Below are 25,838 nucleotides of genomic sequence, written 5' to 3' on the forward strand. Positions count from 1 at the left end.
TTCAACAGTCATGAATGACCAATCCCTTCCTTTCTTGATAATAGGATTCCCAGAAACTGGGCAGGACATCAGAAGTTTACTGTCTTAGTGAAAGGAGTATTTTTGGGGTGCTATAGAGTCCCATAATGGATTCAAACCGTTGAAATTCCTTGGGCCTTCCTCAAACCTGTATTATGTTCAGTACTCTTCCTAGTCCACAAATGGACAATTCTTAAAAGTAAAGATTTTTATTTACAATTTTGCTTCTCTCACTCCAAGCTCCTATGTCTCATAGGAGATGTTGGTGTGCCCTAGGTGTGTCTGGTGTGCTGGATGCCATCTGTCCAGTTCTGCCCACACCTACTGCCTTCCAGACCTCAAGCCGCATCTGCTTCTGTCACACACACTTCTGTGATGTGGAATGGCAGAGGATCTTGAGAGATACATGGTGTCACCAAGGGGTTTGGACCTTTGTGATCATAACAGAGTTCCTTTGTTAGTTAAATTGTTCCTTACCTTAGGTGATGGGCTCCTGTGGTGTGGGGCTGCTGGTGTCCTGTGCTCTACAAGGCACCAAGGGTGTTTGGGTCAGTTGCCATGCATCACTGCATTATGGCAGAGGTAGCAGAGTTAGCAGTGGTAGTAATAGCCCATACTGAAAACTGAGAAAAAATAAGTCTTATGCTTGGGGAAATCATGCAAGTCTGTAAGGCTCTAACTGGGATGAGCATTAGCTTTATTGTACAGGTATTTTATTAATCCGGGCAAAAGGTCACACAAGTTCAGGGAATTGTACAGGAGGGAAGTTTTCCCTCATGTAAGTGAAGACTTGTTTGATTTTTAAATGAAACCAGATAGGTATACTCAAGGAAAGTACATCCAGCAGGTATGCTAATGTTATATTCTCTGATTTGATTCTGCCTTTGAAACTTTCTAGCTCTTTTTAAGAGTTTCTAGATGTTCACTTCAAGTAAAACCTAGAAGCTATAGTAAATTTTGTCCTATTTTCATGAGAATTCAGCTTCAGGAATATGACAACTGGTAAGTTAAAAAAGAGATAGTGTACCATTGAGTGTGAATTTTTGCAAATAATCTGTGTTCTGGTGTAAATTGTCGAAAATAATGTACACTAAATACTACAAATATATTTCATCACTGAATGTTTATTTTCCATAAAAGTCTGAAGTAGAGCATCACATAAAATACTACAATTAAATATTACATTGTATAATTGTCAAATATTGAACTCAGATCTACATACAGTGCTTGTGCAGTATTTTGCTTATGTTTCTGATGGCTCACTTTATTAATGCCTAGGACATTATTGATCTAATTATTTATTAATTTTAAAAGCAGAGTCAGAATAAAATGTACGTGTGTAAAATATTCAGCTAGTTTAAGATAATGGTGGCTCAGACAAAAATAATTTGAATCAGTGAGAAATGTGAAATAAAAATTTGCATATGTAAGCCCATGTGTGAGGAAATTATATGAGCAGATGCAGTGCAGCCTACACAATGCACATAACTAGGTGTTGTTATGTGTCTGTATCTTTGGAAGTGACCAATTTTAATACCATAAGATTAATTTTAATACCTTGTGTTTTTAAAACAAATACTGCATAGTGACTCCTCCTGAAGTGGTTTCAGGAGTATATCTGAAATTTTCTGTATTATAGATTAATTTTATTTCTATGCTTTATAGACGTATTTCACCAGAAACCACCTTCTGGTATTTCTCTCTTGTCAAAGGAATATAAGAATGTGCAGGTTCATACATGAAATACAGAGGTTCGGATATAATTTCTGGATTAAATCCTTCATTTGCCAGATGTGTTTTCTGATGCTTGAAAGTTGCAGTAGTTTGCATAACATCCTATGAAAGAAATAATTCAAATAAGGCGCAATATTCCGTTTCAGTCTATATGAGTGAAATTATGATGTACTTACTGAATAAAATAGATCATACAATTTACTATACAATTTCTTCAGTTAAACAATTATCAGATTCCCAAGTGCAGTGAAATCCAAATCTAAATCTAAATCTAAATCTAAATCTAAATCTAAATCTAAATCTAAATCTAAATCTAAATTAATATTTTTTTCTTATTAATTTTCATGCTAAAGCAACACACAAGATAGCAAGTTTCTGTTTCAATATATGCAATTTTCTTTTAACTTTCCTTAGGGCAGTCCACCACAAAATCAGTAGAGTATGGAACAAGTGGTTCACTCTGCAAAGAGCTGACTGATTTTGTGGTATTGGCTCTCTTCTGATTTCCTACTGCTAAACTTAATTTAAAACATTAAACCTGACAATGTTAAATGCCCTCTTGTCTTATTTGCGTGCATAAGGAGTTTCTATACAGCAATTATTAAAATGCCAATTCATGAACAAGTTGTTCTGCACACAATGGTTGGGGTATTTGAGCAGAAGTGGTAGATAAATAATTCGCCTTTCAAATGTTGTTTACATGTAGAGAAAAGTTTAAAACAGACTGTTCTCAAGCATTGTTATTACTTATACGTGTTTTCAATACAGTGAACATTTCGTTTTAGTTCCCATGCTGAAAAGATCCACTTTTTAGTTCTTGTTGGAAGGAAGTTAAAAAAACTCAGGTGGAAAACATAACAGAGCCCTGGAGTCCCCTGGGTTTTTGCATCCTTGTCCCCATGCCTCTGCTATTCTTTTAGAATCAAGTGGAAGATACTGAGAACAGAAAATCAGTCTGTCTGATTTGCACAAAACCAGTCAACCATAATTGCAAGTTATATTAGAAAAAGCCTACATAAGGACTACTGAAAATTTTTCAAGAGTGATTTTGGTTTTAATCCAATTTTGCATGAGAATTTCAAGTATTTGTCACTGTTGATTAGGGTGACCTCTTTCTCAGGACCTAGAAAAGGGAATAAATTTTCTTCCAAACAGAAAATTGTGAGTTCAGCATATACTGAAGTATGCTGCTATACTCCCCTAAGACATTTTATAAAGCAACAACAATTTTTTCTCATTTTGATTTTTTTAAATTGAAGTTATTTCCTTTAATAAAAATTTGCACACATGTAAATATCAGTTAATTAGTACTGCTAGAAACTTTGTTTACTTTGGCTCCTCCTCAGCTACCTAAAAAAAGATTTAGTCAGAGAACAAATAAATGCAAACAGGTTGGTTCCACACATATAAACCTTAGAGCACTGTATAGATTTGCTCAATCTAGTGGAACTCTAAAGACAGATCTGTTCCAAAAGCTTTTCCCAGAAGACACCAGATATGTCCTGAAGCCCCACAGATAATATAACCTATGCTTACTGCATGTGAAGGTACATTTACTTAGTACAGTAATCTGTTAGTGAAAAAAAAAAGTTTTCTCAATCTATAAATTCTTCAATTTAAACCTTTTTGACTATTTATCAGTACTTAGGGAAAAGTAAAACTGCCTCTCAGCATCCCCTAACAGCAGAAAACTGTGAGCTACAAACTTTGAGATGATGCAATGTGGAGCCTTTTCCTACCCTCTGCAGTTCATGCTCTCCTGCTTGGTGGCAGATCAGCCTGTGGGGTGCTCACAAGGGGTGCAATCCTTGTATTTTAAGGTGGATGTTAAAAAAAGAATGGTATCCCCGTTCTGCTTTTGTTCTTTAAAACATATGAATGCATTTTAAGTCTCACATTAGGAAATCTCCATAAAACTTTTATTATCTGTTGTAAATAACCCAGTATTTCCTTGGTGCCTTGTCAGTAATAGTGGATAATAATCACTTCAAGGACAGCCACATCAGGAAAAGGTTTGAAATGGATCATGTCACCCCGTTGTAAGAAGAACTCTTATGAGTAAGGCTACACATATCTTTGCTTAGTCTTCTATTGACTAGAAGAAGACACTGGTTAAAGAACTTTGAAGCAAAATCCAACAGCAAAGTTACTAATCCCATCTAGGATTCTTAGGTATGGATGGATCCATAACACAAAACAGAAACATAATTCATCATATATTTGCTAAAATTCATCATAATAGCAATCATAGGAACAGTAATTTAGGGTACTATTTCCTTTTGTTTTCAATTACTTGAACTGTTTGTAAAATGCATTCTGCATTCCATGGTTGAAGTGACTAATTTTCAAGTCAGACAGAAGATAAATACAAGTGGCAGACACCTTATTGTCTTACCATGATTCTCACAAAGCGTGGTTGGGCATAACTTGGAAGGAAGGCCTCAACATGCTTATAAAGTCTTTCTCCATTAAAGTTGTGGTAACGTTTAAGCACAATAGCTGCCATCCCTGTTCTTCCTTCATAATCTAAAAAAAATTGAAAAATAGTATGACAAGTAAGAGCATATATGAACGTTTTGTAACATTTGGGGGTATTCAATAATATTTAGAACAAGTAAATTGATATTGTGATATATCCATCTTGTTTTCTCAGACATCACTGAGTATAAATTATATGATATTTTATTCATTAGGTTTATGATATTTTATTACTTTACTTATTTTATTTATACATGGTATTTGAGAACTTTAAAAGTTACTTTCAGTGAGTTTATTCAATTAAAAAAATGTCACTGATGTCTTTTTATTGGGAATTCTCTGTAGCTGGAACTGCCTGCTAGGTTTTATTCCTACCTGAACACTGGTAATATGATGACTAATTAAATCAGAGGGAGCATTAAGTAAAAAGAGAACCTGAATACAACCATACAAAGACTAATGGATATGAACATGTATAAGACTTTACTTGTTCTATATAAAGTTAAATGCCTATTGTACACTGTAAAGGCAGTGCTGAGTGCTTTGTACTCTGTCCCACAGACAAATTTGTGACAAAAAAGGTAAGTGATTCCTAGTAAATTACAGGCATCAAATTATGTTTGACATGCAAACTGAAACAAAACCCTTTTCAAAATTATGTACCAGACATAGTTCCTGCATTCTATTTATTGAAACACAAGAAAAAAATTTAAGAGGAGAAAATATCTGAGTTGGAAGAAATCAACTGCCACAGTTAAACCTGTTCAGAAAAAATGAGCAGCCTTGAGGTCTGCCTAAAGGCACTGGAAAGAAAAAATATGGGTATTCCTTTTCCTGAAAATGAATCTGCTGTTACTGAACTGGTGATATGCTGTGAAGTTTGTTATTTGAGACTCAAGTCAATACAGAAATATGGAAGACCATGCTGTCTAGATGTTATTGACACTGCAAGCAAAAATTGATGTGAATCTTGAGGCATTTTTTTATGTGCTATTTACTGCCTGAGGTAGCAATAACCCTTTCGAGGAGCCCCCATCAACTCCAGCTGCAGATGATAATGAGAGATGGTTTGAATATTAGACCACAATTTTATTTGCATGCACTGCATGACTGCCACCTGCTGATCAACCATTCAGATGATGGCCTTTTAATTTTATTTTTATGTATCCTCTTTCCTTGAACCCATTGTGTTTCCCATCTCTGAGTGCTATCTCTTGACAGCTTTTTCTTCATGTGACTAGTTTCTTTTAATACTAGACTTTAGTTGCCTCCAAAGGAAATAATGAACAGTTACTCGGCATCACAAAATGTTTGTCTTCCTCACCTGTTTCTTCAATGGCGTCATCTTCTGAGAATTTTTAAAATTTTGTAATTTGGTTTCCTACAGCTTTTCAGCATGATATTTTATATTTTTATGAAGCATCATATGTGATTGAGAACATTCCAATTACAAAAAAATCTATGTGTTCTTGGACAGTACTCATAAGATAGTGGTTTCAGACGTTATCTTTTAATATACTCTATCTTACCATTTTTCAGATGAAAGCCTGTAGCCTAAGAGAAGTCTTGTGTAGTTCATAACTTTGTATTTCTCGCTTCATATGTCTCAATTCTGTTAAAATTTTTAATTTATCCAAATTTTTCTTCCATTCATTACAAAATTTCAGCATGTCATGTTTATTAAATGCAGCATTTTACTGTAACTGAAATTTCAAAAACTGTAGAAAAGCCTGAATTGACAAGCTGAAACTTCTTATATCCTTACATGTACTTGTGCATGAAGTTGCAAGAACAGAAAAGTTACAGTAAGAAATTACTCTCTTGCTTTTATGTTCTTAAACTATAGGAAATGTCTTACTTTTTACGCTTACACCATAAACATTAACTTCTTGGACAAAATCCATCATACCAATGACGTCTGCAACTTCTAAAGTAGCAACATTTTCTCCTTTCCACCTGTTGAAAAAATTTCTCATATTAATATAGATGTTAGCTTATACATGTTTTATTCTATACATGACAGAGGACTACTTTAAACGTGGGCGACATTCTTAACTGAAGAATCATTGCCTGGTTTAGTGCCGTCATATTTGAACACCCAGTGATACAAGAAGTGCCAAATTTGTTTAAACAAAATCACTAAGGATAGGAATCAAGTCCACCAAAGTGCACTCCAACATATTGGAATTTTTCAAAGTTGACATTCATCATGTCTGACCTGTGTCATCCAGGCATGCATCTGTGTGATTTCTTCCATGGATTTACTCTTAACTTTGTGCTGTACCTGAAAGTGTCTCCCACCCGGTCAGTGAAGTAGAGGAACCCATCCTCATCCATCACTAGGAGGTCCCCTGTGTCAAGATACACATCTCCTTCCACAAACACATTACGCAGGAGTTTCTTCTCTGAGGCTTCTTTATTTCCAACATATCCAGAAAATGGGCTATCCTCAGTAACTTGAAAAACTAGAAGACCAGGTTTACCTGCAGGCCATGAAAAGGGGAAACATGTACAGACATCTATATATATAGAGAGAGGGAGACATATATCTAAACATATATAGAGTGAGCTATTAGGAGCATAAATTATCATATTAAAAATCCTTTGGAAAGCCACGTCGGTTTTATGTGTCTTATTGCTACATTTCCTTAGTTCTTCCCTGAACAGAAGAAATGGGTGAGTGGAAAAGGGAACATAATTTTGCGTCCTTCTCTTCCAAAAATCTGGACCACAGGGAAGAGATCTTTGGAGTGTGTTGTACATCACTTACCTGGTAAAAGCATTTACCCATTGAAAAGATGATTTATCATTGTGTATCCTTTATCTTTATGTCATTAGAAAAGGGTGATGGTAGTCAAACAATATGTGTAGAGGCAAAATATATAGTATCTAAGATTTTTGAGGGCTTTGAGGTTTTCCAGAGGATAGGGGTGCTACTGCCTTAGCACTGGTGTGCTGGTGTGACAAAACAAGTTGTAATCCACAATGTGTGCCCCTGATCATCAGGGGGTCTCTGTGGTCTGAAGCATATCCCTACTGGGCATCACTCCTTGTTGCTGCCTAAGTCCTATTTATAACAAGGACAAATCTTCCATTGACTGCACTGGAATTGATTCAGAATGCCCTTTAAACATGTTTCTTGTATTATTCTTTATCTGTGATAACTACTGGCTTTGTTCTCAATGTGCTCCTGAGATTTAAAGATAATTCCATCTTCGAAAAACATTTATTTTACTCCTTCAGAAGATGTCAGGAAATGTTTTCCAACAAATAATTTTCTTCATAGCCGTATTTCTGCGTCCTAAATTTAATCCTCTTCATTTTTTTGAACACTCCATATGGAAAATAGAATGAAAGCTCATACTACCTTTCAGAAGAGGAGCTGGCATTGCTGCAAATACCATGCATAATTTATAACAAAAGAACAACCAAACAAAACAGAGTTGCTTTAACCCCTAGTCACTTTTACAGAAGGATTGTCCAGTCCGTTTTGTGAATTTACTGTCATTACTATCTCACATTGCATCCAGCAACAGCTTCAGAGTTACCTAAAAATTATGTGTAATCTCCAAAATTTTTCTAGTTGTGTCATGAAACTGGGAATTTTATCAATTTCACTGAGAACGCAATATTTTTTTGTGCACTTTCTAATATGACTGTAGTGAGGAAGCAAGCTCTTTTCAAGAAAAAAAAATCTTTTTCTTTATTTGGATATTGTCAGCAAATAATATTTTATCAGAAAAAAATAGAAGATTGCTACTTTTTTCTTCCAGTACTACTACCATAAAATAAAATAATAAAAATTATATCATATCATAATATATCAAGTTATATTATCAAATATAAGCAATAATAATTGCTGATTTGATGACCAGTACTACTGTGTGTCATTGAGATCTGACATTATCATAACCTGCTATCATTTAGGTCTTCCTCTTCTACCTTCATGATTTTTATCTCTATGATAATTAAATCTACATACTAAAACCAGTGATGTTAAAGACCTTTTCCCCACAACAGTTAACTTTGACGCAGATGGATTCATGCATGTGTACACAGGCACATGAATATTTGATGTGGCTTTGATAAATGCAGTGCTGTCTTTGGTGAGACTCAGTTTTGGGGATTTTTCCCAAGGATATTCTCAGCTAGGAGGCTACCTTATTTTCAGTCTGGGAGCTTCAACTCTTTGAGGTGGAGTATTCCATTTTAAGTAGGATTTTGGGAAATCTGTGAAACTCTAGGTACTAAAATGATAAATCTGGTTTTGTCACTAATCATAAAAATATGATCCACAATTTGAAATTTTTCTGTTCTTCATCAGAATTTTAAATCTGAAACTTAGAAAGCATCTTTAAACATCTGGCCTCAGAGCACAACATAGCTGGGAATTACTGTATCTTTTTTTTTATTAAAAAAAAAAAGAAGCACTAAAAAATCTGATTTTTCCAGGAATAGGAACAAGTTCTTCTCAAGTGAGAATAAAAATATTATGGGTCCCAAATATTACTAATGTTCTAATATTATTGTAATTTTTTATTTTGGGTTAATTTATAAATATTTGGATATATTATTGCATATATTAGCAACAGATCTCTGTTTGGATCTATTTTCCAATTTTTTCTATTTTCAAGTTCTAGGTGTATGTCAAAAATCTGTAGCTTACAGGAATTTCATCCTCTAAATTGAGTTATCTGTTAGTTAACAGATAACTAATATTTTTCCTTACCTATGGGTGCTTTCTTACACCTTCCATTTTCGTCTTTTATAAGTTCTTGTTTCCAGACATCATATTTCAACAACTCAAAAGAATGTAGAAACTAAAAAAAAAAAAGAAAAAAAGCACATAGGCATACTTAAAAACACCTCTTTCTTACTAATTTTCTAGATTGGATAAGAATTGCTTTGAATTAATGAATAGTCCCTATTGACTTTTGAAGACTTGAGACAGCCTGAAATAAACTGACAGTATTCTAAGAGGCAATTGTCAGAAAGTGTTCATATCATGATAAGCAACACTAAGAATACATATAAAGGTGAGTGTTCATCTCCTTTACTGATAAAAAGAAGCCCTTGTCTAAGAGTAGGGTCAGATTCAAATAATTTATACAAAGGATAAAGTGCCTTTGATCAAATTGTCAGTTTTGCTTTAAAACTGCCATCCATTTCTAATATTGCTGGAATGCAAATCAAGATGATTCTCTGACAAAAAAAAAAAATCCAAAATAAATTTACAGACATCTCAAAAATTACACCAGACAGATGCAAATGGAAACTTTCAACTTAATGACCTGATTAGTCTTTCCTGCCTCAATCCTCCATCCACGTGGTTAAGATTGCTAGAAGATTCAAAGTCTTGCAGAGTTGTTATCATCATCATGCCAAGGCATTTTTGGCATCTCAGATATAAAGCAGAAATCATTTGGAAGTCATTAATCTGGTCTTGATCTTAACTGATCTGAATCTTTAGTATTGTTTGAATACTATTTCATTGTTGTATAATGTTCATGAGTCACAGAAACTGTACAAATTGGAAAAGCATTTGGGACTGTCAGGGTGTTTTTATGGTAGAAACACTGAGAGTTTAAACAGTGGTTGTATTTGTAAAGGTATAGCTTAGATATTTTGAAATTAGTATTTTTCTCCTCTATTTGCTGAGAATTTTGATTTTTTTTTATATTGTTAATCTTATTTCAGAGAAAATGTGATGCTAGTTTTAATGAGTGAAGATGCAGCCAAAGAACAAATTTGCATAAGTTTGCTTTGGAATATCTATCTCCTGATTAATACAAAAAGTCAAATCAAAACTAGTTTCTGGCCTTATCATTTATTATATGTGAATTTTCAGGATGATTAGTAAGCAATTAATAAGAATTGTCATTACCCAGTCCTTTGGGTAGTCACTTCTATACAGACAGTTTGGGGTTTTTTAAATATATTTTAGGGGAAAAGTTGGGTACACAAGCTTCTATGTACTCATTGTGTATATTTACTGTGGCTTCAAAATACATGTACAGAGAATAGAGTCAAGGAAGTGGCTAAGAATAAGGCTTCTGTTTTCATGAACCAATTATTATTATTATTGTATCTGGAAAGAAGGAAGCATTTTCTTCCTTCCTGTTCTTTACGATTTCTGCCTTTCCCATGCCTTTTACATTTTTTTAAAGTTATTGTATGGTTAATTGGTTGGTAGGTTTGTTGGTTGGTTGATTTGATAATCCTTACCTTTGAGAAGATGCCAGCACGGCCCACAGCTCCTATTTTATTAGTATAGTTCAGGAAACTAAGACTTCCTTCTGTGGACCCATAGAATTCAAATATTTTAACTGGGCCAAACCTCATCAGAAACTCTTTCCATACAGAAGGTCTAATACCATTTCCAAGGGCAATGCGCACCTCATGAACTCTGTCCTCTTCTTTCTGTGAACAGACACAAAAAGAAACATCCTGTAGCTGGGAAAAGTGGATCTAAATACCTAAAATTGACCTAGTACTTTCTAACAGAACAATTTTTATTTGTGAACTGCCACCTTGACTAAAATACTTCACCGTATGGGGTTTTTTGCTGTTGTTGTTGATTTTTTAAAAATAAAACAGAAAAGCAAAAGCAATCTTGATCTGAGGTTGAGGGGCTTTTGCAGGGTGAAAACTTTATTTCTGTAATTCTTTGAATTTTCACTTATGAACTCTATAAAGAGGACGTATATTGAAAAGTTTAAAAGATTTTAGCTGTAAATAAATGGATTTTAAGGAATTGCCATTTTCCATAGAATGGAAGTTCCTTTCCCACCAAAAAGAGAAGTTTTCCTGTATCAACAAAATCGTGCCTTAGAAAACACTTGTGATACACAAAAGTTGGTTCTTTTTGTAATGATACTTGGTAGAAAATTTTTCACATCTGCCATGTTCCTTATGGAACCTGAAAAAGCAGCAGAATAACTCAAAGCTATAATAACTCATATTATTAGGTTCATTTTTAATCTTAAATCCAAATTCATCAAAAGATTATAATAAAATCTGCAGTCAAAATGTAGTTGTTAATGTGTTGTTTGTTACGTATTAGTGATGCAATTATTGTGGTAAACTATTCAAAAGTTTACTTGCATAAGTGCTTTTGGCATAGGAGCAGACTGCACAGCCCCCTGCCCATAGGACTGTGGTCAAGACTCTCAGAAGCCCTCACTTTTTTGGAGGTGTAGTTGGGATTGAGTAATTAAGTTACTGTTATGGCTAAATGTCAGCAGAAAATAAACTTATTTCAGGTCAACAGGAACGGTTTCTTCAAATCAAATAAATGGTTGGTTTGGTTTTGTTACAGCGTTATTCCAATCTTTAAAACTGTAAAATTATGTTTGATTTGTAAATAATATTAGGGTGATTTAAAGATGGAACTTTGCCTTGTAATTGCACTGAAATGTTTTAGCAGAGTCACAAACTTTTGACTTTCAAAAACATTCACATAAAATTGTTTTGTGAACTATGTATTAGCAGACAACTTCATTTGATCCAGAACTGCATTTTATGGCAGATAAATTATTTGCCACAACAGCATAACTGTAATGGAGACCAAACCTCACTGTTAAACACAGCAGTGAAACTGGAGTTTAATATTCCCTACTTCTGCATAATCAAACGTGTTTTCTTTTGCAATTTTAATGGTAACTCTGAAGGAATAAATGTTTTTGGTCACATGTATGTAATCCAACTGAATTTTAAACCAGCTGGGACGCTGACTGGAAGACTTCCTTCATGCACAATGTTGTCCCTTCTTCAACACTTTGTCTTCAGGATGAAATGACGGGTTTTGATTTTTTCCCTAATGTATTTTGTGGTACTGTAAGACTTGAAGTAAAACTCAAGAGTTTGACAGATTACAAGCAATAGGAGAAACTGTTATTCTTACATTCTTATCTTGGTTCACGCCCGGTTCAACAGGTGTGATCTGCAACATTTTCCTGAACTACCTTGAATTTTAAATGTCTTTATTTAAAAGTTACATGGTTCTCTTTAAAAACATTCTTTGACATACTCAGTCACAGAGTTTCTGTCCACATGGAGAAATCCCCAAGTGCCTCCTAGTTTCCAAATCCATGCTGTTTCTCAGTTTGTGAGACCTGGCATGCTCAGTGAAAGGAGGGAAGGGCAGACACCCTGTGCCTGATGTAGAGCATACTCCAACAGGTCCAGCATGTTCAGTCCCAGACCTGAACCATACCAGACCTATTACCCTGCATGGGTTTCTTTCATAGCAGATGAACCTGTGTGATACAGTAGAGGTTAGATATTATATATGCATATAACATCTGGTTGTATGTTATATGTGGTCATAGCCTAGTAAGATACGTGATGTTGACAGAGCTCCTGATGTACCTGATCCACTCCTGTTAGCAACCTCACCTCCCTCAACTCACCCAGGCCACCTCTGGTTTTCCCTCTTACCAGTTGCCAGTTAAGTATCTATTTGTTCTCTGTTAAATTTTTGTTATTGAGTCATGAAAATATAGTTCTCATTGCTTTTTCCTGCAGGAGAAACCTTTACACAACTGGTCTGGCCTAGCTAATTATTCCTTTTTGGTTTCCTGATCCATGGACTACTGATACAGTAGTTGCTGTTGGCCAGGCTTGAGTTGTGTTTCAGGCTTGTTTGTATAGGCTTGAGCTCTGGCCAACAGCTATCCTTCTTGTACCCTTTAGTACTTTTTGTCTTTGATCCCTCTCCTACATCCAGACCACCCAATAATAAGATTCTGTTCAAACCAGCTGGAGAATTCTTTCAGATATTTTCTTGTTCCTAGTCCTTGCATTAATCTCTGACCAATACCATTGGAGATCATTTGAACTTTGTGCTTGAACATGAGGTTTTCTGAGGTATGTAGGAATACTTCTTGTCACCTCCCTTCAGTAATATCCTAACTATCAAGCATAAAATTTAAAAAGTTAACCGAGCTGTCCCAAAAATTAACCAAGCTATCATTGAGAAGTGAGAGTTGCTACTTAGTAAGCATTTTCAGACTTGTCACTGTTTGGTGACATTTTAATTTTTTCCAAACCTGGTCATGATCTTTAGGACTGTTATCTCAGGGGGGTTGCACCATACTGTTAGTACTTTGGCTTCATGGAGATATATCCATCATCTGATATACAGGCATGTAAGAGAGTGTGCCTTTGGAAGACCTCTAAGAAAAAGACTTAATAAAAACTCATTCATTAGTTTCAAAGTTAAAAATTAACTATCATCCATTAAATACTGAACATACTAGATCACTCTTGATAAACAATTACTTTGGAGCAGAGCACTGAAATAGTTAAATCATTCAATCTGGTATGAACTCTTTTTGGTCATTGTGAATGCTGAAGCTTTTACAGCTTACACCTTTTCCTGACTGACCTGTTGTGACCTGCTGGTCACTCAGATGAAAAGCCAACAAGCCTGGCTTTGCAGAGGCACTTCTGTGAGTGTCGGGGTACGTGTCCTGTCCTGCCAGGCTCGTTCCTTTGTCACCACTGCACTTGCTGGTGTAAACTTGATTGCTATTGGTAATAGCAATGAACACAAGACACAAGGACCGCTGTAAAAAGCTATCAAACATTGAAAATACTACACTGTTCAGAAATCAGTGAATCCATCTAACTTTCAGATTTGCTATGTCTTAAAGCTGCATTTGCAAATGGAACTTACACAGGGCTGATTGCAGAGATAGCGGCAAAGTTCTCCTATATATAAAAACATGGTAACATTGTATTTCCTACAGTCATTCCAAAAGTCTCTCGCAGAAAATTTCTTCTTCAAAACACAGGTCGCTCCTATGTGATGAAAACAGGTAAGAAATTTCAAAATAACCTTTAAAATAAACCACTTGTCTTCTACCACTATTGTAACAAAAAAAAAAAAAAAAAAAAAAAAAAAAAAAAAGAAAGAAAAAACTTGTCATTCTCTTAATTCAGTTAATGATAAATTCAGCTAATTAAATAAATTGTAAGCTATTTCCAACAGGATCCATCTGTTAAATGAAACTTGCACAACTAAGCCTTGTTTCTTTTTACGAGTAGTAACTAAAACCTTAGAGTAACAGAAGCAACAAAAGCAAATCTTTTAATGATCATTCATTGTTAGGAATAGCCTAAACATTTTGTTTCTGTCTTGATCATGAGCTAGTTTAACTCCAAAAAAAGATCTTGGTATGGGGAAAATTGTTGCTCGCAGCTTCTCTATTTGTGTGACAAGTGGTGAAAAGGAAACAGGCTGTCTTTGTTGTTTCCCTTTCATTCCCCTTTTTCTGTTCCTTGACAACTGAGAATCAAAACTATTTTCTTTTCTGTGACCCTGATGTTCTTTTAGAGCTTTCAATTTCAAAAGCCACTTCATTCTACCCTCTCATATCTGCCACCCTATCACTTCCTAAGTGTTGTAAGTCAAAAATTTACAAATTTCTATCTTTTCAAAATTTTTTTTTTGCCCAAGTCGTCTTTGTCCTGTATGACATTTCCCAGGGCCTTCCAAATTTTGAATACCTTTCTATTCCTCTTTTTCCCTCTTGCCTGTTCCTCCCTGATCTTGAAACCTTTCAGAGCTCTTCAGCCTCACCCTCCTCAAAGCTTTGTCATTCAAATCCCAGACTCCCAGATCTCTATCTAAACACCTAAAAAAGACATTACCCTACATTTTCTGTCCCAAGAAAATTCATAGCCTCAAACCTCTTCACACACTCATTTTCTCATCCCCTTTGTGTTTCTGTTAAGCAGAAGCAGTCTTGCCAGCAGTTACTGTGAGCCATCATGCCTGCCTGCCTTGTTCCTGAATAAACCAAACAGTGAAATGTCTTTTAAAGCACTCCAGTTATATACTTGGCGTGCCAAAACCCAGCATCTAGGCAAGACTCTAATGATAGAAAATGAGGATGTACCTGGCAAATATCTGGTTGATAGCTCTCTACAAATAACTCCCATTATCAAATTTAGAAGGGGAGATTTTGTCCTTTTTCATGTTTTTCACTTTGAGATGATGAATCTAACTCTGTAGGTCTTACTCAAATAAGAGACTGAAAAAGCTCCACAACACATTTAGTCAATCTTATTCAGAAGGTTGGGCTTCCACAATGCATTTGTATCTTCTGACACTACAAATCAACCACAGATGCCTGTGTGAATGCCTTTACAGACTTTTGGCATAGGGTAGGAGGATGATTTCAGGTTAAACCTACAGAATATATGCAGTGATGCTAACAATACACAGACCTCAAGTCATTTTATGCTGGATTTATACAATTATTAGTGTATGTTCTAAGCTTCAAAACTGTGCATATACCTTAGATATTGTCCGCAAATGGGGGAGATGATAAAAATGATAAAATTACAACAGATTTTTGGTAAACATAATATTTGAGTTACCAAGCACTTATTCACCTAATATTAAGATGTTATAGCCTTGTCAAGTTAATGGAACTTCACTAGAAGGTAAATAGAAGGTAAATATTACCTAACTGAATGCATCCACTGATGCCAAGAAGAGAAGCACTGATGTGGTACAAGGGAAGAGTGACATATATAATATCCTGAGAAACTGCACCACACTGAGTCAATGCCAAGGAGGCAGCCAGAGTCCTGCGGTGAGTGATGATAGCAGCTTTTGGGAAACCTGTCAAAGGGAAAGAGCAAATAACTTCAATTGTATTGCATGCATTAATAATTTTGCTGAAGTAGAATTATGCTGGGAATGTACACGGAGAATTCTCTTCTTCTGAGTCTTTGTCCTATGCTTTGCTGTTTTATGAGTATATCCCCTTAGCCTCTCAGCTCCTTCACTCTTTCTGCCTGTAATTCTATTTAAACATAGAATTATAGAGTAGTTAGGGTTGGAAGGGATAATGTAAAATGTATTCCCAACCCCCCTGCCATGTCTGTTTCATTTGGGGGACAAAGTCCACGACCTTCACAGGCATGTGCAGGTCAAATATACATGCAGGTTTCCCTTGCCAGAAAGTGAGAATGGGGAAACCTCTGGAGAGCCACTGTCACTCAGCTTCTACTTGCAATACAAATAACTTCTATGAAGTTGTTTGGATTGACTAGTGGATGGATTTCCCCATTCTTCCACTCTAAAATTAACTCCTATTTCAGAATCATAAGCAGAGGTTCCACTGTTCTTCCTTTCTGAGCAACTCTTAGAGACTGACTTTGTTTGCTTTATATTCAAGAAATTAATTTCAGCCATGGAGTATTTATGTAGAAGTTCAGTAACTGAAATTACACTCTTATGTAATTTCAAAAACACTTTAAAGTATACTGTGCTTCTAAGTAAATCAATCCTCCCTGTCTTGAATTGGAAATTCAAGTTCTGTCTTTTTGTGTCTTTTTGCTTAATTTATACTGCCTTAATTTTCAGAGGTGCAGCTGTACTTTGTTAGTACATATCCTCACCTGTACTTCCCGATGTGAAGATATGCAGAGCTGTGTTTCTTGTGTCAGTGACAGCTCCAAGATGAGAAGGAACAGGATGATCAGGCACCTTGTCTAGTTTGTCTGGTAGGGTGTGAACATGCTGGAAAGGAGAACTGGCGCTCATCATCCAGACAGCAACATTATTTTCCAAGAGATTCAAAATAAATTCTTTCTCTATTGGTCCTAAACAATCTGCCAAGTTAAAACAAACAAAAAACACGTGGTAATTTTTAAAATAAATACAACTGCAGAACTGATTACTAGCATTGAAATGATATATCATACCACTGTATAAACCTACCACAGGCATAGGAGAGCAGACCTGCATACTGCACAGTGAAAAAATCATCGTGATGTTCAAGATTCCTATATTTCTCATGTGGCTTTTATTTTAATTGGTAAAATACCATGAACTTAGTTGATGATGCTAGTATATAAGATTTAATTTAATCACATTTGTTCCAAAAGTTGGTGCGTATACCAAATAGCAAACCCTCAAAGATTCATATGGAATTATGGTACTACTGCCAACCTGTACAAAAGATGAAAACACAGGAGTAGAATATGCATAAATTGCCTAGTATTGCATAATGTGCCATAAACAGAGATGAAATTGCAGCTCCTTGCACTGTAATCTTTGCTTCAAGCAATGCTACCTCGGGATCGCTACTTAAAGTAGTTATAAAGTAACATAAATTTTTATGCAGGTATTTTGACCTGAAGGAAATCACAAAGGGAATCTGTGTCTTCCTGTAGTAAGTGAAGTTTTATATAAGCCACATAAACGAATAAATAAAAATGGAAATCAAATTATGCTAAAGTATCTTCCAAGGCTGTTTTCTTGCTGATGCATGATTATTGCTGCTGATACCTTGTCCTTGGAGAATTTCAGATTTAAGCTTTTAATTCTACTAATTAATTGCATGGGATTTATACTCTTGAAATGTAGACATTATCTCTTTTCTCTCCTTTTTAGACAACACTATCTCTTTCCTTAATTAATTATTCCCCTCCTTTTCTTCCCCTCTTTTAAGTGTGTGTATATATAAAGAGCTTGCAGCTCTGAAGGGCTCTGATTTCCTATGTTTGATAAAAGCAGGAAACAGTAGAAAGTGAGCAGTAAGTGAAACACAACACAGAACTTACCTTCTCCTACGACCAGAGCTTTTGCTGCGCATGTATTAATGCAGTGCAGGAGAGATCTTGAGCGGATATTGACATTGAGAAAGGCCACGACGAAGCCCAGCTTGGCTAGCCCGAACCAGACATGGATGAAGTCAGGTCCATTACCCATCAGCAGGGCCACAGTGTCACCTTTTCTCAGATTCCCATAGTGCAGGAAGGCCTGTGCTACCCTGTTGCTCCTCCTCTCCACATCCTGATAAGTGTACACTGTCCCTTCATAGATAAGGAATGGCTTGTGGGGATTTTTTTCCACTGATTGCCTGAAAAGGTCAGTTATGGAGAGAATTCCATTTTTTGCCCACTTTTTTACTGTTGCCTTTGACCTCTTCCGTCTCAAGAAATAGATCAGGTCTGCCCAGAAATAGGGGAGAAAGATCTTCAGAGAGACACACAGCACCAATATTCCTCCAGCAACTGTTGAAATCCACGTGTATAACATGCTTGGAGCTGGGCAATAATAGATTTAGTCATCTCAGATGTATAAAATACATGCATTTTAATAATTTACACTGAGTTTTATGACACAGAATGAAAGTTAACAAGGTAATTACAATTCCAGCAGTTAATTTGAGAACTGTTAAAATACCTTATTGGGATTTACTAGAATAAACGATCCACAAAAGAGAAGAAGGGAGTTAAGAGTAAATAAAGGATTGCGCAGGATTTTTAACTTGTAATCAAAACTATGTCTAGATTTTTTTACTATCCCATGGCAAATCCTAAAAAAAGGTGGAAACAAACATGTCAGGCATATACTATCATATGTATAGCATGAAAGTTTGTTATGTGCCATATACCTGTAAGATGCACCAAATGTTGTTCTTTGCTGCCTAAGTTGTATTTTCTGGTGTGACAGAATTTGAGACCATTTGAGACCAAAAGTTTAAACAGTCTGATCAACAGACTGAACATACACAAATTGCAGGCACCATACTCTGAAACTTCTTCATCTACTGAAGTATCCAGTTTTCACCACAGGATTTTCTGGCATTTGCAATAACTGGTGAATAACTTTGCAATATTTATATTATTTACATTACTTACAATAGCATCCTGCAGTCTCAAAAAAAATCGTGCACAAACACAAGCTGATGTTTGGAAAACAACCTTTGTAGCATAAAAATTATTAATTCTGTAAGGTATTTCAGGCAAAAATTAGTTGTTGTATTTTCAAACAGTCATAGGGGAGAAGTTTTGAAGATCATACAAAATCCTTTGAACATAATATTGATAGCATTGACCAGTCTCCTTTTTAAAGTTTCAGCCATGATTACTACAAATATTTGAAATGTCTTATGTCACAATTTATGATTCAGCAACACTTCAGCAATCTGAGAAGCTTTTCTAAATGGGATGACCTCCACCCTGTAGTTTAGAAATATCTTACTGACAAGCTGTACTTTTGTTATATTCCTCAAGCTTGTTTACATTTTAAACAATATTCAATTAATATACTTGTAAAATTCAGGGGAATTCTTGCAGAAAGCAGGATCTTGTATGCATCATAAAGTATATGAAATGTATTGTTAAAAGAGCAGCTTAGAAATTAAAGCATCAGGCATTAATTGCACATAAACATACAAATGAAGTTAAAGCATGTGAGGTACAATGTTTTAATGTTCTAAACAAAAATTCTAAACCCATCAATTTCTGAAGTCTTCAATTTGTAAAGAGACATTTTTAGTTACCTTGAAATCTTCTTGATTACACTGTGTTACCTCTCTGGCCAAATGTCTCATCTTTCTATGTTAAGAAACAATTGAAGTAGCTGCAAGTTTATTCTTCCAATAGATGTGCCATTAAAAGGCCCTCTGTTTTAGCTCATATGGCTCCTTCACTGCCTTTCTGCCTTTCTCAGAATGTTATTGTTTAATGGCCAAGGGCACAAACAGAAGACCTCCTGAGTGCCATGGCTTGTCTATGACTTGGAAACCTTTGCTCAGCTTTCTTTGCCACATGCAAGCATGCAAGATTCACTGAAATGAATCAACCAGTAAATTTCACTCCAGGTAAAGTCCAATTGGCAGACTTCATAAACTGAACCAATAAACCCATAATCTTAAGAGAAAATAAGTAAAAGGGATGATGATGTTAGACTAGGTTTCAGCCCTAGCTTTCTTTTAGCATTCTTATATTACTTCTATTACCAAAATAGTCATGGTCTATAAGTAAGAACTCAAAGTAAAAATAGAGGGAAAAATAAGCAGGCTAAAGGGAAAAAAATTTAGTCCTCAAAGCTGTGTCAGGATTAGTTTTGGTTCACCCTTTTCACACTTGAATGTGATTGGAAAGGCCCTTGTTTTAGAATTGTTAGCTCAAAATAATGTTTATGGAGCAGAAACTAAAGAAAATTAAAGGGAAAAACATAGAACATATAGAAAAGGAATGAATTTTAGGAAAGAGTGACTATTGTGAAAGAGGGTGCATCTCTCTGAGAGAGATTACAGTCCCACAGCCAGCTGCAGTGCAGGAGTCATACTGTTGTCACCTGCTGTATGCCTGGAATGAAAAGCCTGATGCTTGCTTTTGACTGCAGTATTCTGGCAATACAACCAAGCTTGCTTTTGATTATTGCTTGAAAGGTTTGTCCAAAGCATTCACAAAAGTACGTGCACAGAAAGTTAAATTACACTCCAAATGAAGGGGCTGCTCAGAAAAAGGAAATGTTTTCTCAAATTTAGACAAAATTCATAACACTTTTGAAAAAAAAAATCACACACTGTAAATGCAAACCAGTTGTTTCCAAGGAGGAATTAAATGCATGCTTAACTTGCAGTCTAACCAAACCTTTTGTATCCTTCTCACAATATCAGGTACTAAGTTACTGTCAAGTTCCAGCATGGTTTGCTTGTTTGGTGTATTTGGGTTTTTTAGAGGCTGTCTGTCAAAGTATGAAATCTTATTGTGTTTTCTCTTGTTTGCATTATTTTCACCAAGTTTCCATGAAGTGGAGTTTTTTTGCACATGTATTGAGATTTTTATCTCAGCATGGTCAGAAATAAACCTAGTCCAATAAGTCCATAAAGAATTACAGAATCATAGACGGTTTGGGTTGGAAGGGACCTAATTTCAGCCTCCCTGCCAAGGACCACCTCACACTGGACCAGGTTGCTCGGAGCTCCATCCAGCCTTGGATGCTCTAAGATATTTTCTCATGTTGTCTTTGGTAAATTTACTCTGAAGTCTTGGAAAGAGCATTTGAGCAATTATCTTAAAATAACTCGATTAATTCCTTTAGCCTGATTTTAATTAATGTGCAGTTTGGTTATTTCCAGTCCTTAGTCTTAATCTGTTTATCTGTTGAGAGCATTCTATGCCAAAGAAGTATTAATCCGATGGAAACTGACTGCCAGCTCTTCTCAGTTGGAACTCCCTTTCTCTTTGCCTGGTTCTGATGGGGCGTTATTCTGTTAGAGAAAAGGAAAACAGGACAACAGAGTTGCCACCTGAGACACAGGCTACGACATGTCTGCAGCTTTGGTTGTGCAAGAAGGGCAGCTCTTGGAGACAAGGAATGTACTGGAGAGAGCAATAGCACAAAAATCATTCAGTGGTTTAAAGTTCAGCGAGACTATCCAGAGATGCTCTCCAGTCCCAGGGGAATGTGAACAGCCCTGTGTGTTGGCCTCTATGCCTTCATGTCCTAACTCTCTTGGCCACCTGAGATGTCTCTGAAATACCTGAGAAACAGACCTTCTGTAACTGCCCTCATAGTTAATGCTACAATGACCTTAAATCTGCTTACAAGACTTTCTTTCGTATGAGCTCTGCAAGATGGAAATAGTACTTTAAAAGACTTAGTGTTTTGAGCGATTGTCACACAACCTCTGTTTTAAAATTTGCAAGCACAAATTTTCAATTTAATTAATTGAAATGGGTAACCAAACTCACTAGGTTTGGTTTGTCATGGCTTTTTTTGTCCCATAGAGTCAGAAAGCAGGGAAAAGCAGGGTTTTGTTTACTTACTCTCTCTGGTTTCTTCGTCCATTTATTTTTTTCTTTTCAGCTGTTCCTCTGCAATCACAAGGATTGAAAACATCTCCTTTTAATGAGAACTGATATTTTAAAGTATTTATTAAGTATTCTTAACTGCCTTTTTAGAAAATGAAATAAAATTCAAAAGGAAGTAGTCAGTGGTATCAAAATACACAATGGACTATTTTTCATTATTTTCTGGCAACCACATGAATAATGACAAACAGGGAAGGATTCTAAATACAGAGAGCTCAAATATTTACCAAGAATTATGGTAAGAACTCTGTCTTCCAAGTAATCCATCAGCTTTGTTACAGTGAAACAACATGCTACCTTTGCTAAAAGCAACCTAACCAATAGGCAGCAAAATCTGAGTTTTGAAGATCACCATATAATTAGTAGGAATAGATAGAGATGCTTCTCTGATTGAAGCAGAGCTTCAGAAAATTTTAATGCAAGCAAACAAAACGATATCTCTGATTTGATTTCTGATGCATGCATGGGACATTGTTTTATGGAAAATAAGAAATTATCTTTAAATAGAAGCCAGTATTATAATTCAGCCAATTTTATACCCAGTTCTTTTTCTAGTATCTGAATGAGAAAGGAAAGTATTTGCTTACCAACCTTTTTTCCTGTGTATGCTGATTAACGTCCTGTATGTAATCAGTTAATTTCTGCCCCTGTGTGTCCCTTGCAGGAAGGTTGCATGGGTTGTCTGAAAACGTTTGTTTATTCAGAGCAGATGTTCTCTTGAAGCTCCACACCTAGAGTGTGTTACTGGTGACTGCGGGCCTAGACACACAGGGAAAGACTCCTTTCTGTCCCCTGCATATCACAGGTCCCCAGATCTGTAGCTCCTTGCCTTGCAGCTGCGTTGGAGCATGTGAGTGGAAGGGAATTGGACACTGCATTTTGGAACAAAGTGTATTTGCTGTCTGTATTGAGAGTTAATTGTTAAAAGATTAAGAAGTCAATTATGCACTGCTGGTTTATATGCTTAAAAGGACGATAAGCAGCAAGACATAGGGTTGTACTGAGGGAAAGGACTAATCTGTTGAAATTACTGTTTCAGTGCAATAGAAACAACTTAGTGATGTTTCCATATGCTCCTAAATACAGTATATACAGTACACAGCAAACATGGCAGTACCGTTGTCAGCATTGTCATGTAGTCTATGCAACAGGAACAAAAGCCTTTTATGATTAACACATTTTTAGAGTTTAGTCATACAAATATACAAAAAATCTGTTTACATTCTTATTATACAATGTAAATGCTGAAAAAGGACACTATATTTGTGGCAGTGGCAGTGCACTTGATTGAGGAAGTAGATAAGGTTACATTAATGAAAACATACACACTGTTGACTGACTGTTTAAATCATGTGGACCAACCTCCTAATTTTTGAAACTCAAAAGTACAAGCTAGACAGCTTTTTAAAAGGTTGTTGAATACATGTGGATGGCTCGATTCCTGTGTGTGTATTTTAAACTTTTTATTAGACCTATCTTTTATATATATATGAATATTTCCTGATGCATAATTATGGCATTCAGTTATTAGAAAATCCATAGGCCATTACTTTTCTCCCTGTGTCTTTTTTTTTTTTTTAAATCCATAATAGCCAGCATTATTTAATTAGATTAGAATGCATTAGTTAAGGTTATGGATTTTGTTTAATTTGCATACTACATGCATATTTTATTTTGTTTACTCCATTTCGAGGACATAATTTTGAGCTGGTCATAGAGTACCCTGGCACTTTATGGAAAGATTGGACTATCATCCTGACTGGAGAAAAAGATTAAAGACACTGAAAAGGGAGGAAGATTACTATGGAGCAGATAGCCTGAAAACATGACTCATCTGTTAGAGAAGAAGAACATGAAGAAAATGGCTTGGAGGAAGGGTCAAGCAGAGGGAAGATTTGGTTTCTTTCTAATAACAGAAATAGTGTTTTGTGATTTTGTTACTTGTGAATAAATTATTTTAAAGGTTGTGGTTTTTATCATTGAAAACAAGGACAACATTGGGAAGTAAAAAGTAAGGTTGAGAAGACAGAAGAATTTCAACTGGAAAAGAATCAGCAGAAGAGAAAGAAAACATTTATTCCGTAGCATAATGGCTTGGAGTCTTTCCTAGCAGTCCTAGATTTCAGTCATTTACCTAGTAGCAGAAACTGGACTTGTATCATACATTCCAGCATGTGTCCTGCAGATGACTAACAAGCATAAGTAAAGCAGAACTGTGCTACCTTCCTTATTTTCCTATTTAATATCTCCAAAATGAAATTATTAGACTAGATTCTTTACATAAATTCTTTCACAGAATCACACAAAGGTTGAGCTTGGAAGGGATCTCTGGATGTCATCTTGTTTTCTGGTTCAGCAGAGACAGCTAGAGCCACTTACCAGAATCATGCCCAATCTGCTCTTCAATATTCATTCTCCTGTCACAGGACACTGCTGGAAAGAGCCTGGCTCCATCTTCTTTGCAGCATCTTTTTTAGGACCTTTTAGGTTCAGGCCTTTTTGCACATTGATCAGATCCTCTCCAAACCTTCTATTCTCCAGGCTGAACCATCCCAGCTTGCTCAGCCTATCTTCCAAGGAGAGATGCTTCAGTCACCTGATGATCTTTATGGCACTTTTCTGGACTCTGTCCAGCACGTGCAGCTCTCATGTACTGGGGAGCTCAGAACTGAATGCAGTGCTCCAGGTAAAGGATCAGCTTCTTCGTCCTGCTGGCAAAACTCCTAAAGCAGTCCAGAACATCATTAGTGGCAAGGGCACATTGCTGGCTTATGATCAGCTTGGCGCCTGGCACGACCTCCAGGGCTTTGTCTGCAGAGCTGGGTGTCCTGCTGGATAGCTGAATGTGCAGGTGCCTGGAGGGGCCTGTCCTCAGGGGCAGGACTTTGTGCCTCCCCCTTGCTGAACTTTTTGGGCTCCTGGCCTGGCAGAGTATGGCCCTGGGGAGGACGCAGAGAGGGGTTATGACTCTGTGTAGGAGGGATCTTGTTGCTGCTATGGTGCCTCAGGTTTTAGCTTTTATATTTTTAGATTCTGCTCTGCTTTGTTACATGAGTGTAGGCTTCATATTAGGGGTAGTAAGCTCTCTTCACAGAGTAGATAATCAAAACAATTGCTTCTTTAGCTGAGGACCCAAGCACAGCTGATCCAGATCTCAGGCCCAAGAGCATAAACAGTGGTGGACTGAAGAGAGAAAACAAGAAGGATGGGACTTCATGGGCTAAAGTTGCTATTGGACAACATGTTAATGGACCAAAACTTATAGAAGTGTGAGACCCTGAGATCTGTGGTCCATTTTGTGGCCATTTTGGGTTGTGCTGCATGGATCTGTTGGGTTGTGCTGCACAAGGTGGATCTGTCCTCTTAATAAATACCTATTTTATTCTTTAACTCTGTCTAATCTCTGCTCTAGGTCAGCCTTCACAAGGCATCAGCTATAGCAAGTTTGCACCAAGCAATGCAGGCTGATAAGAAAGCAAAACCCCAGGATGGCCGAGGGTGTGGTGAGGATAAGGCATGGAGTGATGGGCTCTGGAACACAGCCTGGCCCTGAAGACTTCTGTCTGGGAACATCTGCCTGGGATCAGTTGCAGAGATGCAGGTCTGCAGCTGGGGAGCATTTCCCTTTGAGGGAACAACAAAATCATACCTGGCACTCCTGGGTGCCTCAGCTGCCTGAACCTGTCAAGGCTGAGGAAGTTCCTCTGATGGACCTGGAGCTGGACGCTAAGACCAGCAATAAAAATCTCCCCTCAAACAACACTGGCACCAAGGCCTCACTCAACGCTCCAACCCTCAAGAATTGACTGGGTGAGACTCAGTAGCCAGATAAAGCAGGAAGGCACCAATCCATCACTTGGGGAAAGTCAGTAGCCAACATCACAGTCTGTCACTCAGGAACATGTCAGTGCTGCAAAAAATTCAGCAAAAAACCCCACTTCCTTAACACCAGTATTCATGAAGAAGCAGGAATT

The 25,838-nt window shown here is 36.4% G+C and overlaps 1 protein-coding gene across 1 annotated transcript; it reads right to left on the reverse strand.

The window, feature by feature from the left end:
- Window positions 1–1,079: 1,079 nt before the first annotated feature.
- LOC132086483 (long-chain fatty acid transport protein 6-like) lies at window positions 1,080–22,690 on the reverse strand. The gene is made up of 12 exons (XM_059492198.1): window positions 22,456–22,690; window positions 21,820–21,867; window positions 17,815–18,300; window positions 16,648–16,860; window positions 15,707–15,865; window positions 13,910–14,034; window positions 10,456–10,650; window positions 8,960–9,050; window positions 6,515–6,713; window positions 6,089–6,186; window positions 4,148–4,278; window positions 1,080–1,854 (listed from the first exon to the last, which is right to left on the reverse strand). Exons 2-12 carry the CDS (start codon window positions 21,839–21,841, stop codon window positions 1,678–1,680), a joined length of 1,896 nt encoding a protein of 631 aa, XP_059348181.1. The 5' UTR covers window positions 21,842–21,867; window positions 22,456–22,690; the 3' UTR covers window positions 1,080–1,677.
- Window positions 22,691–25,838: the final 3,148 nt, after the last annotated feature.

Source organism: Ammospiza nelsoni, chromosome Z, assembly GCF_027579445.1.
Source record: "Ammospiza nelsoni isolate bAmmNel1 chromosome Z, bAmmNel1.pri, whole genome shotgun sequence".
NCBI lineage: Eukaryota > Metazoa > Chordata > Aves > Passeriformes > Passerellidae > Ammospiza > Ammospiza nelsoni.

Coding starts and splice junctions, on each gene's coding strand:
- LOC132086483 (XM_059492198.1), bottom strand. CDS start 21,841: ATGGACGAAGAAACCAGAGAGA. Junction 14,035..15,706: donor CAGTGGATGCATTCAGTTAG/GTAATATTTACC, acceptor TTCATCACATAG/GAGCGACCTGTGTTTTGAAG. Junction 6,714..8,959: donor GTGTAAGAAAGCACCCATAG/GTAAGGAAAAAT, acceptor CATGGCCTGCAG/GTAAACCTGGTCTTCTAGTT.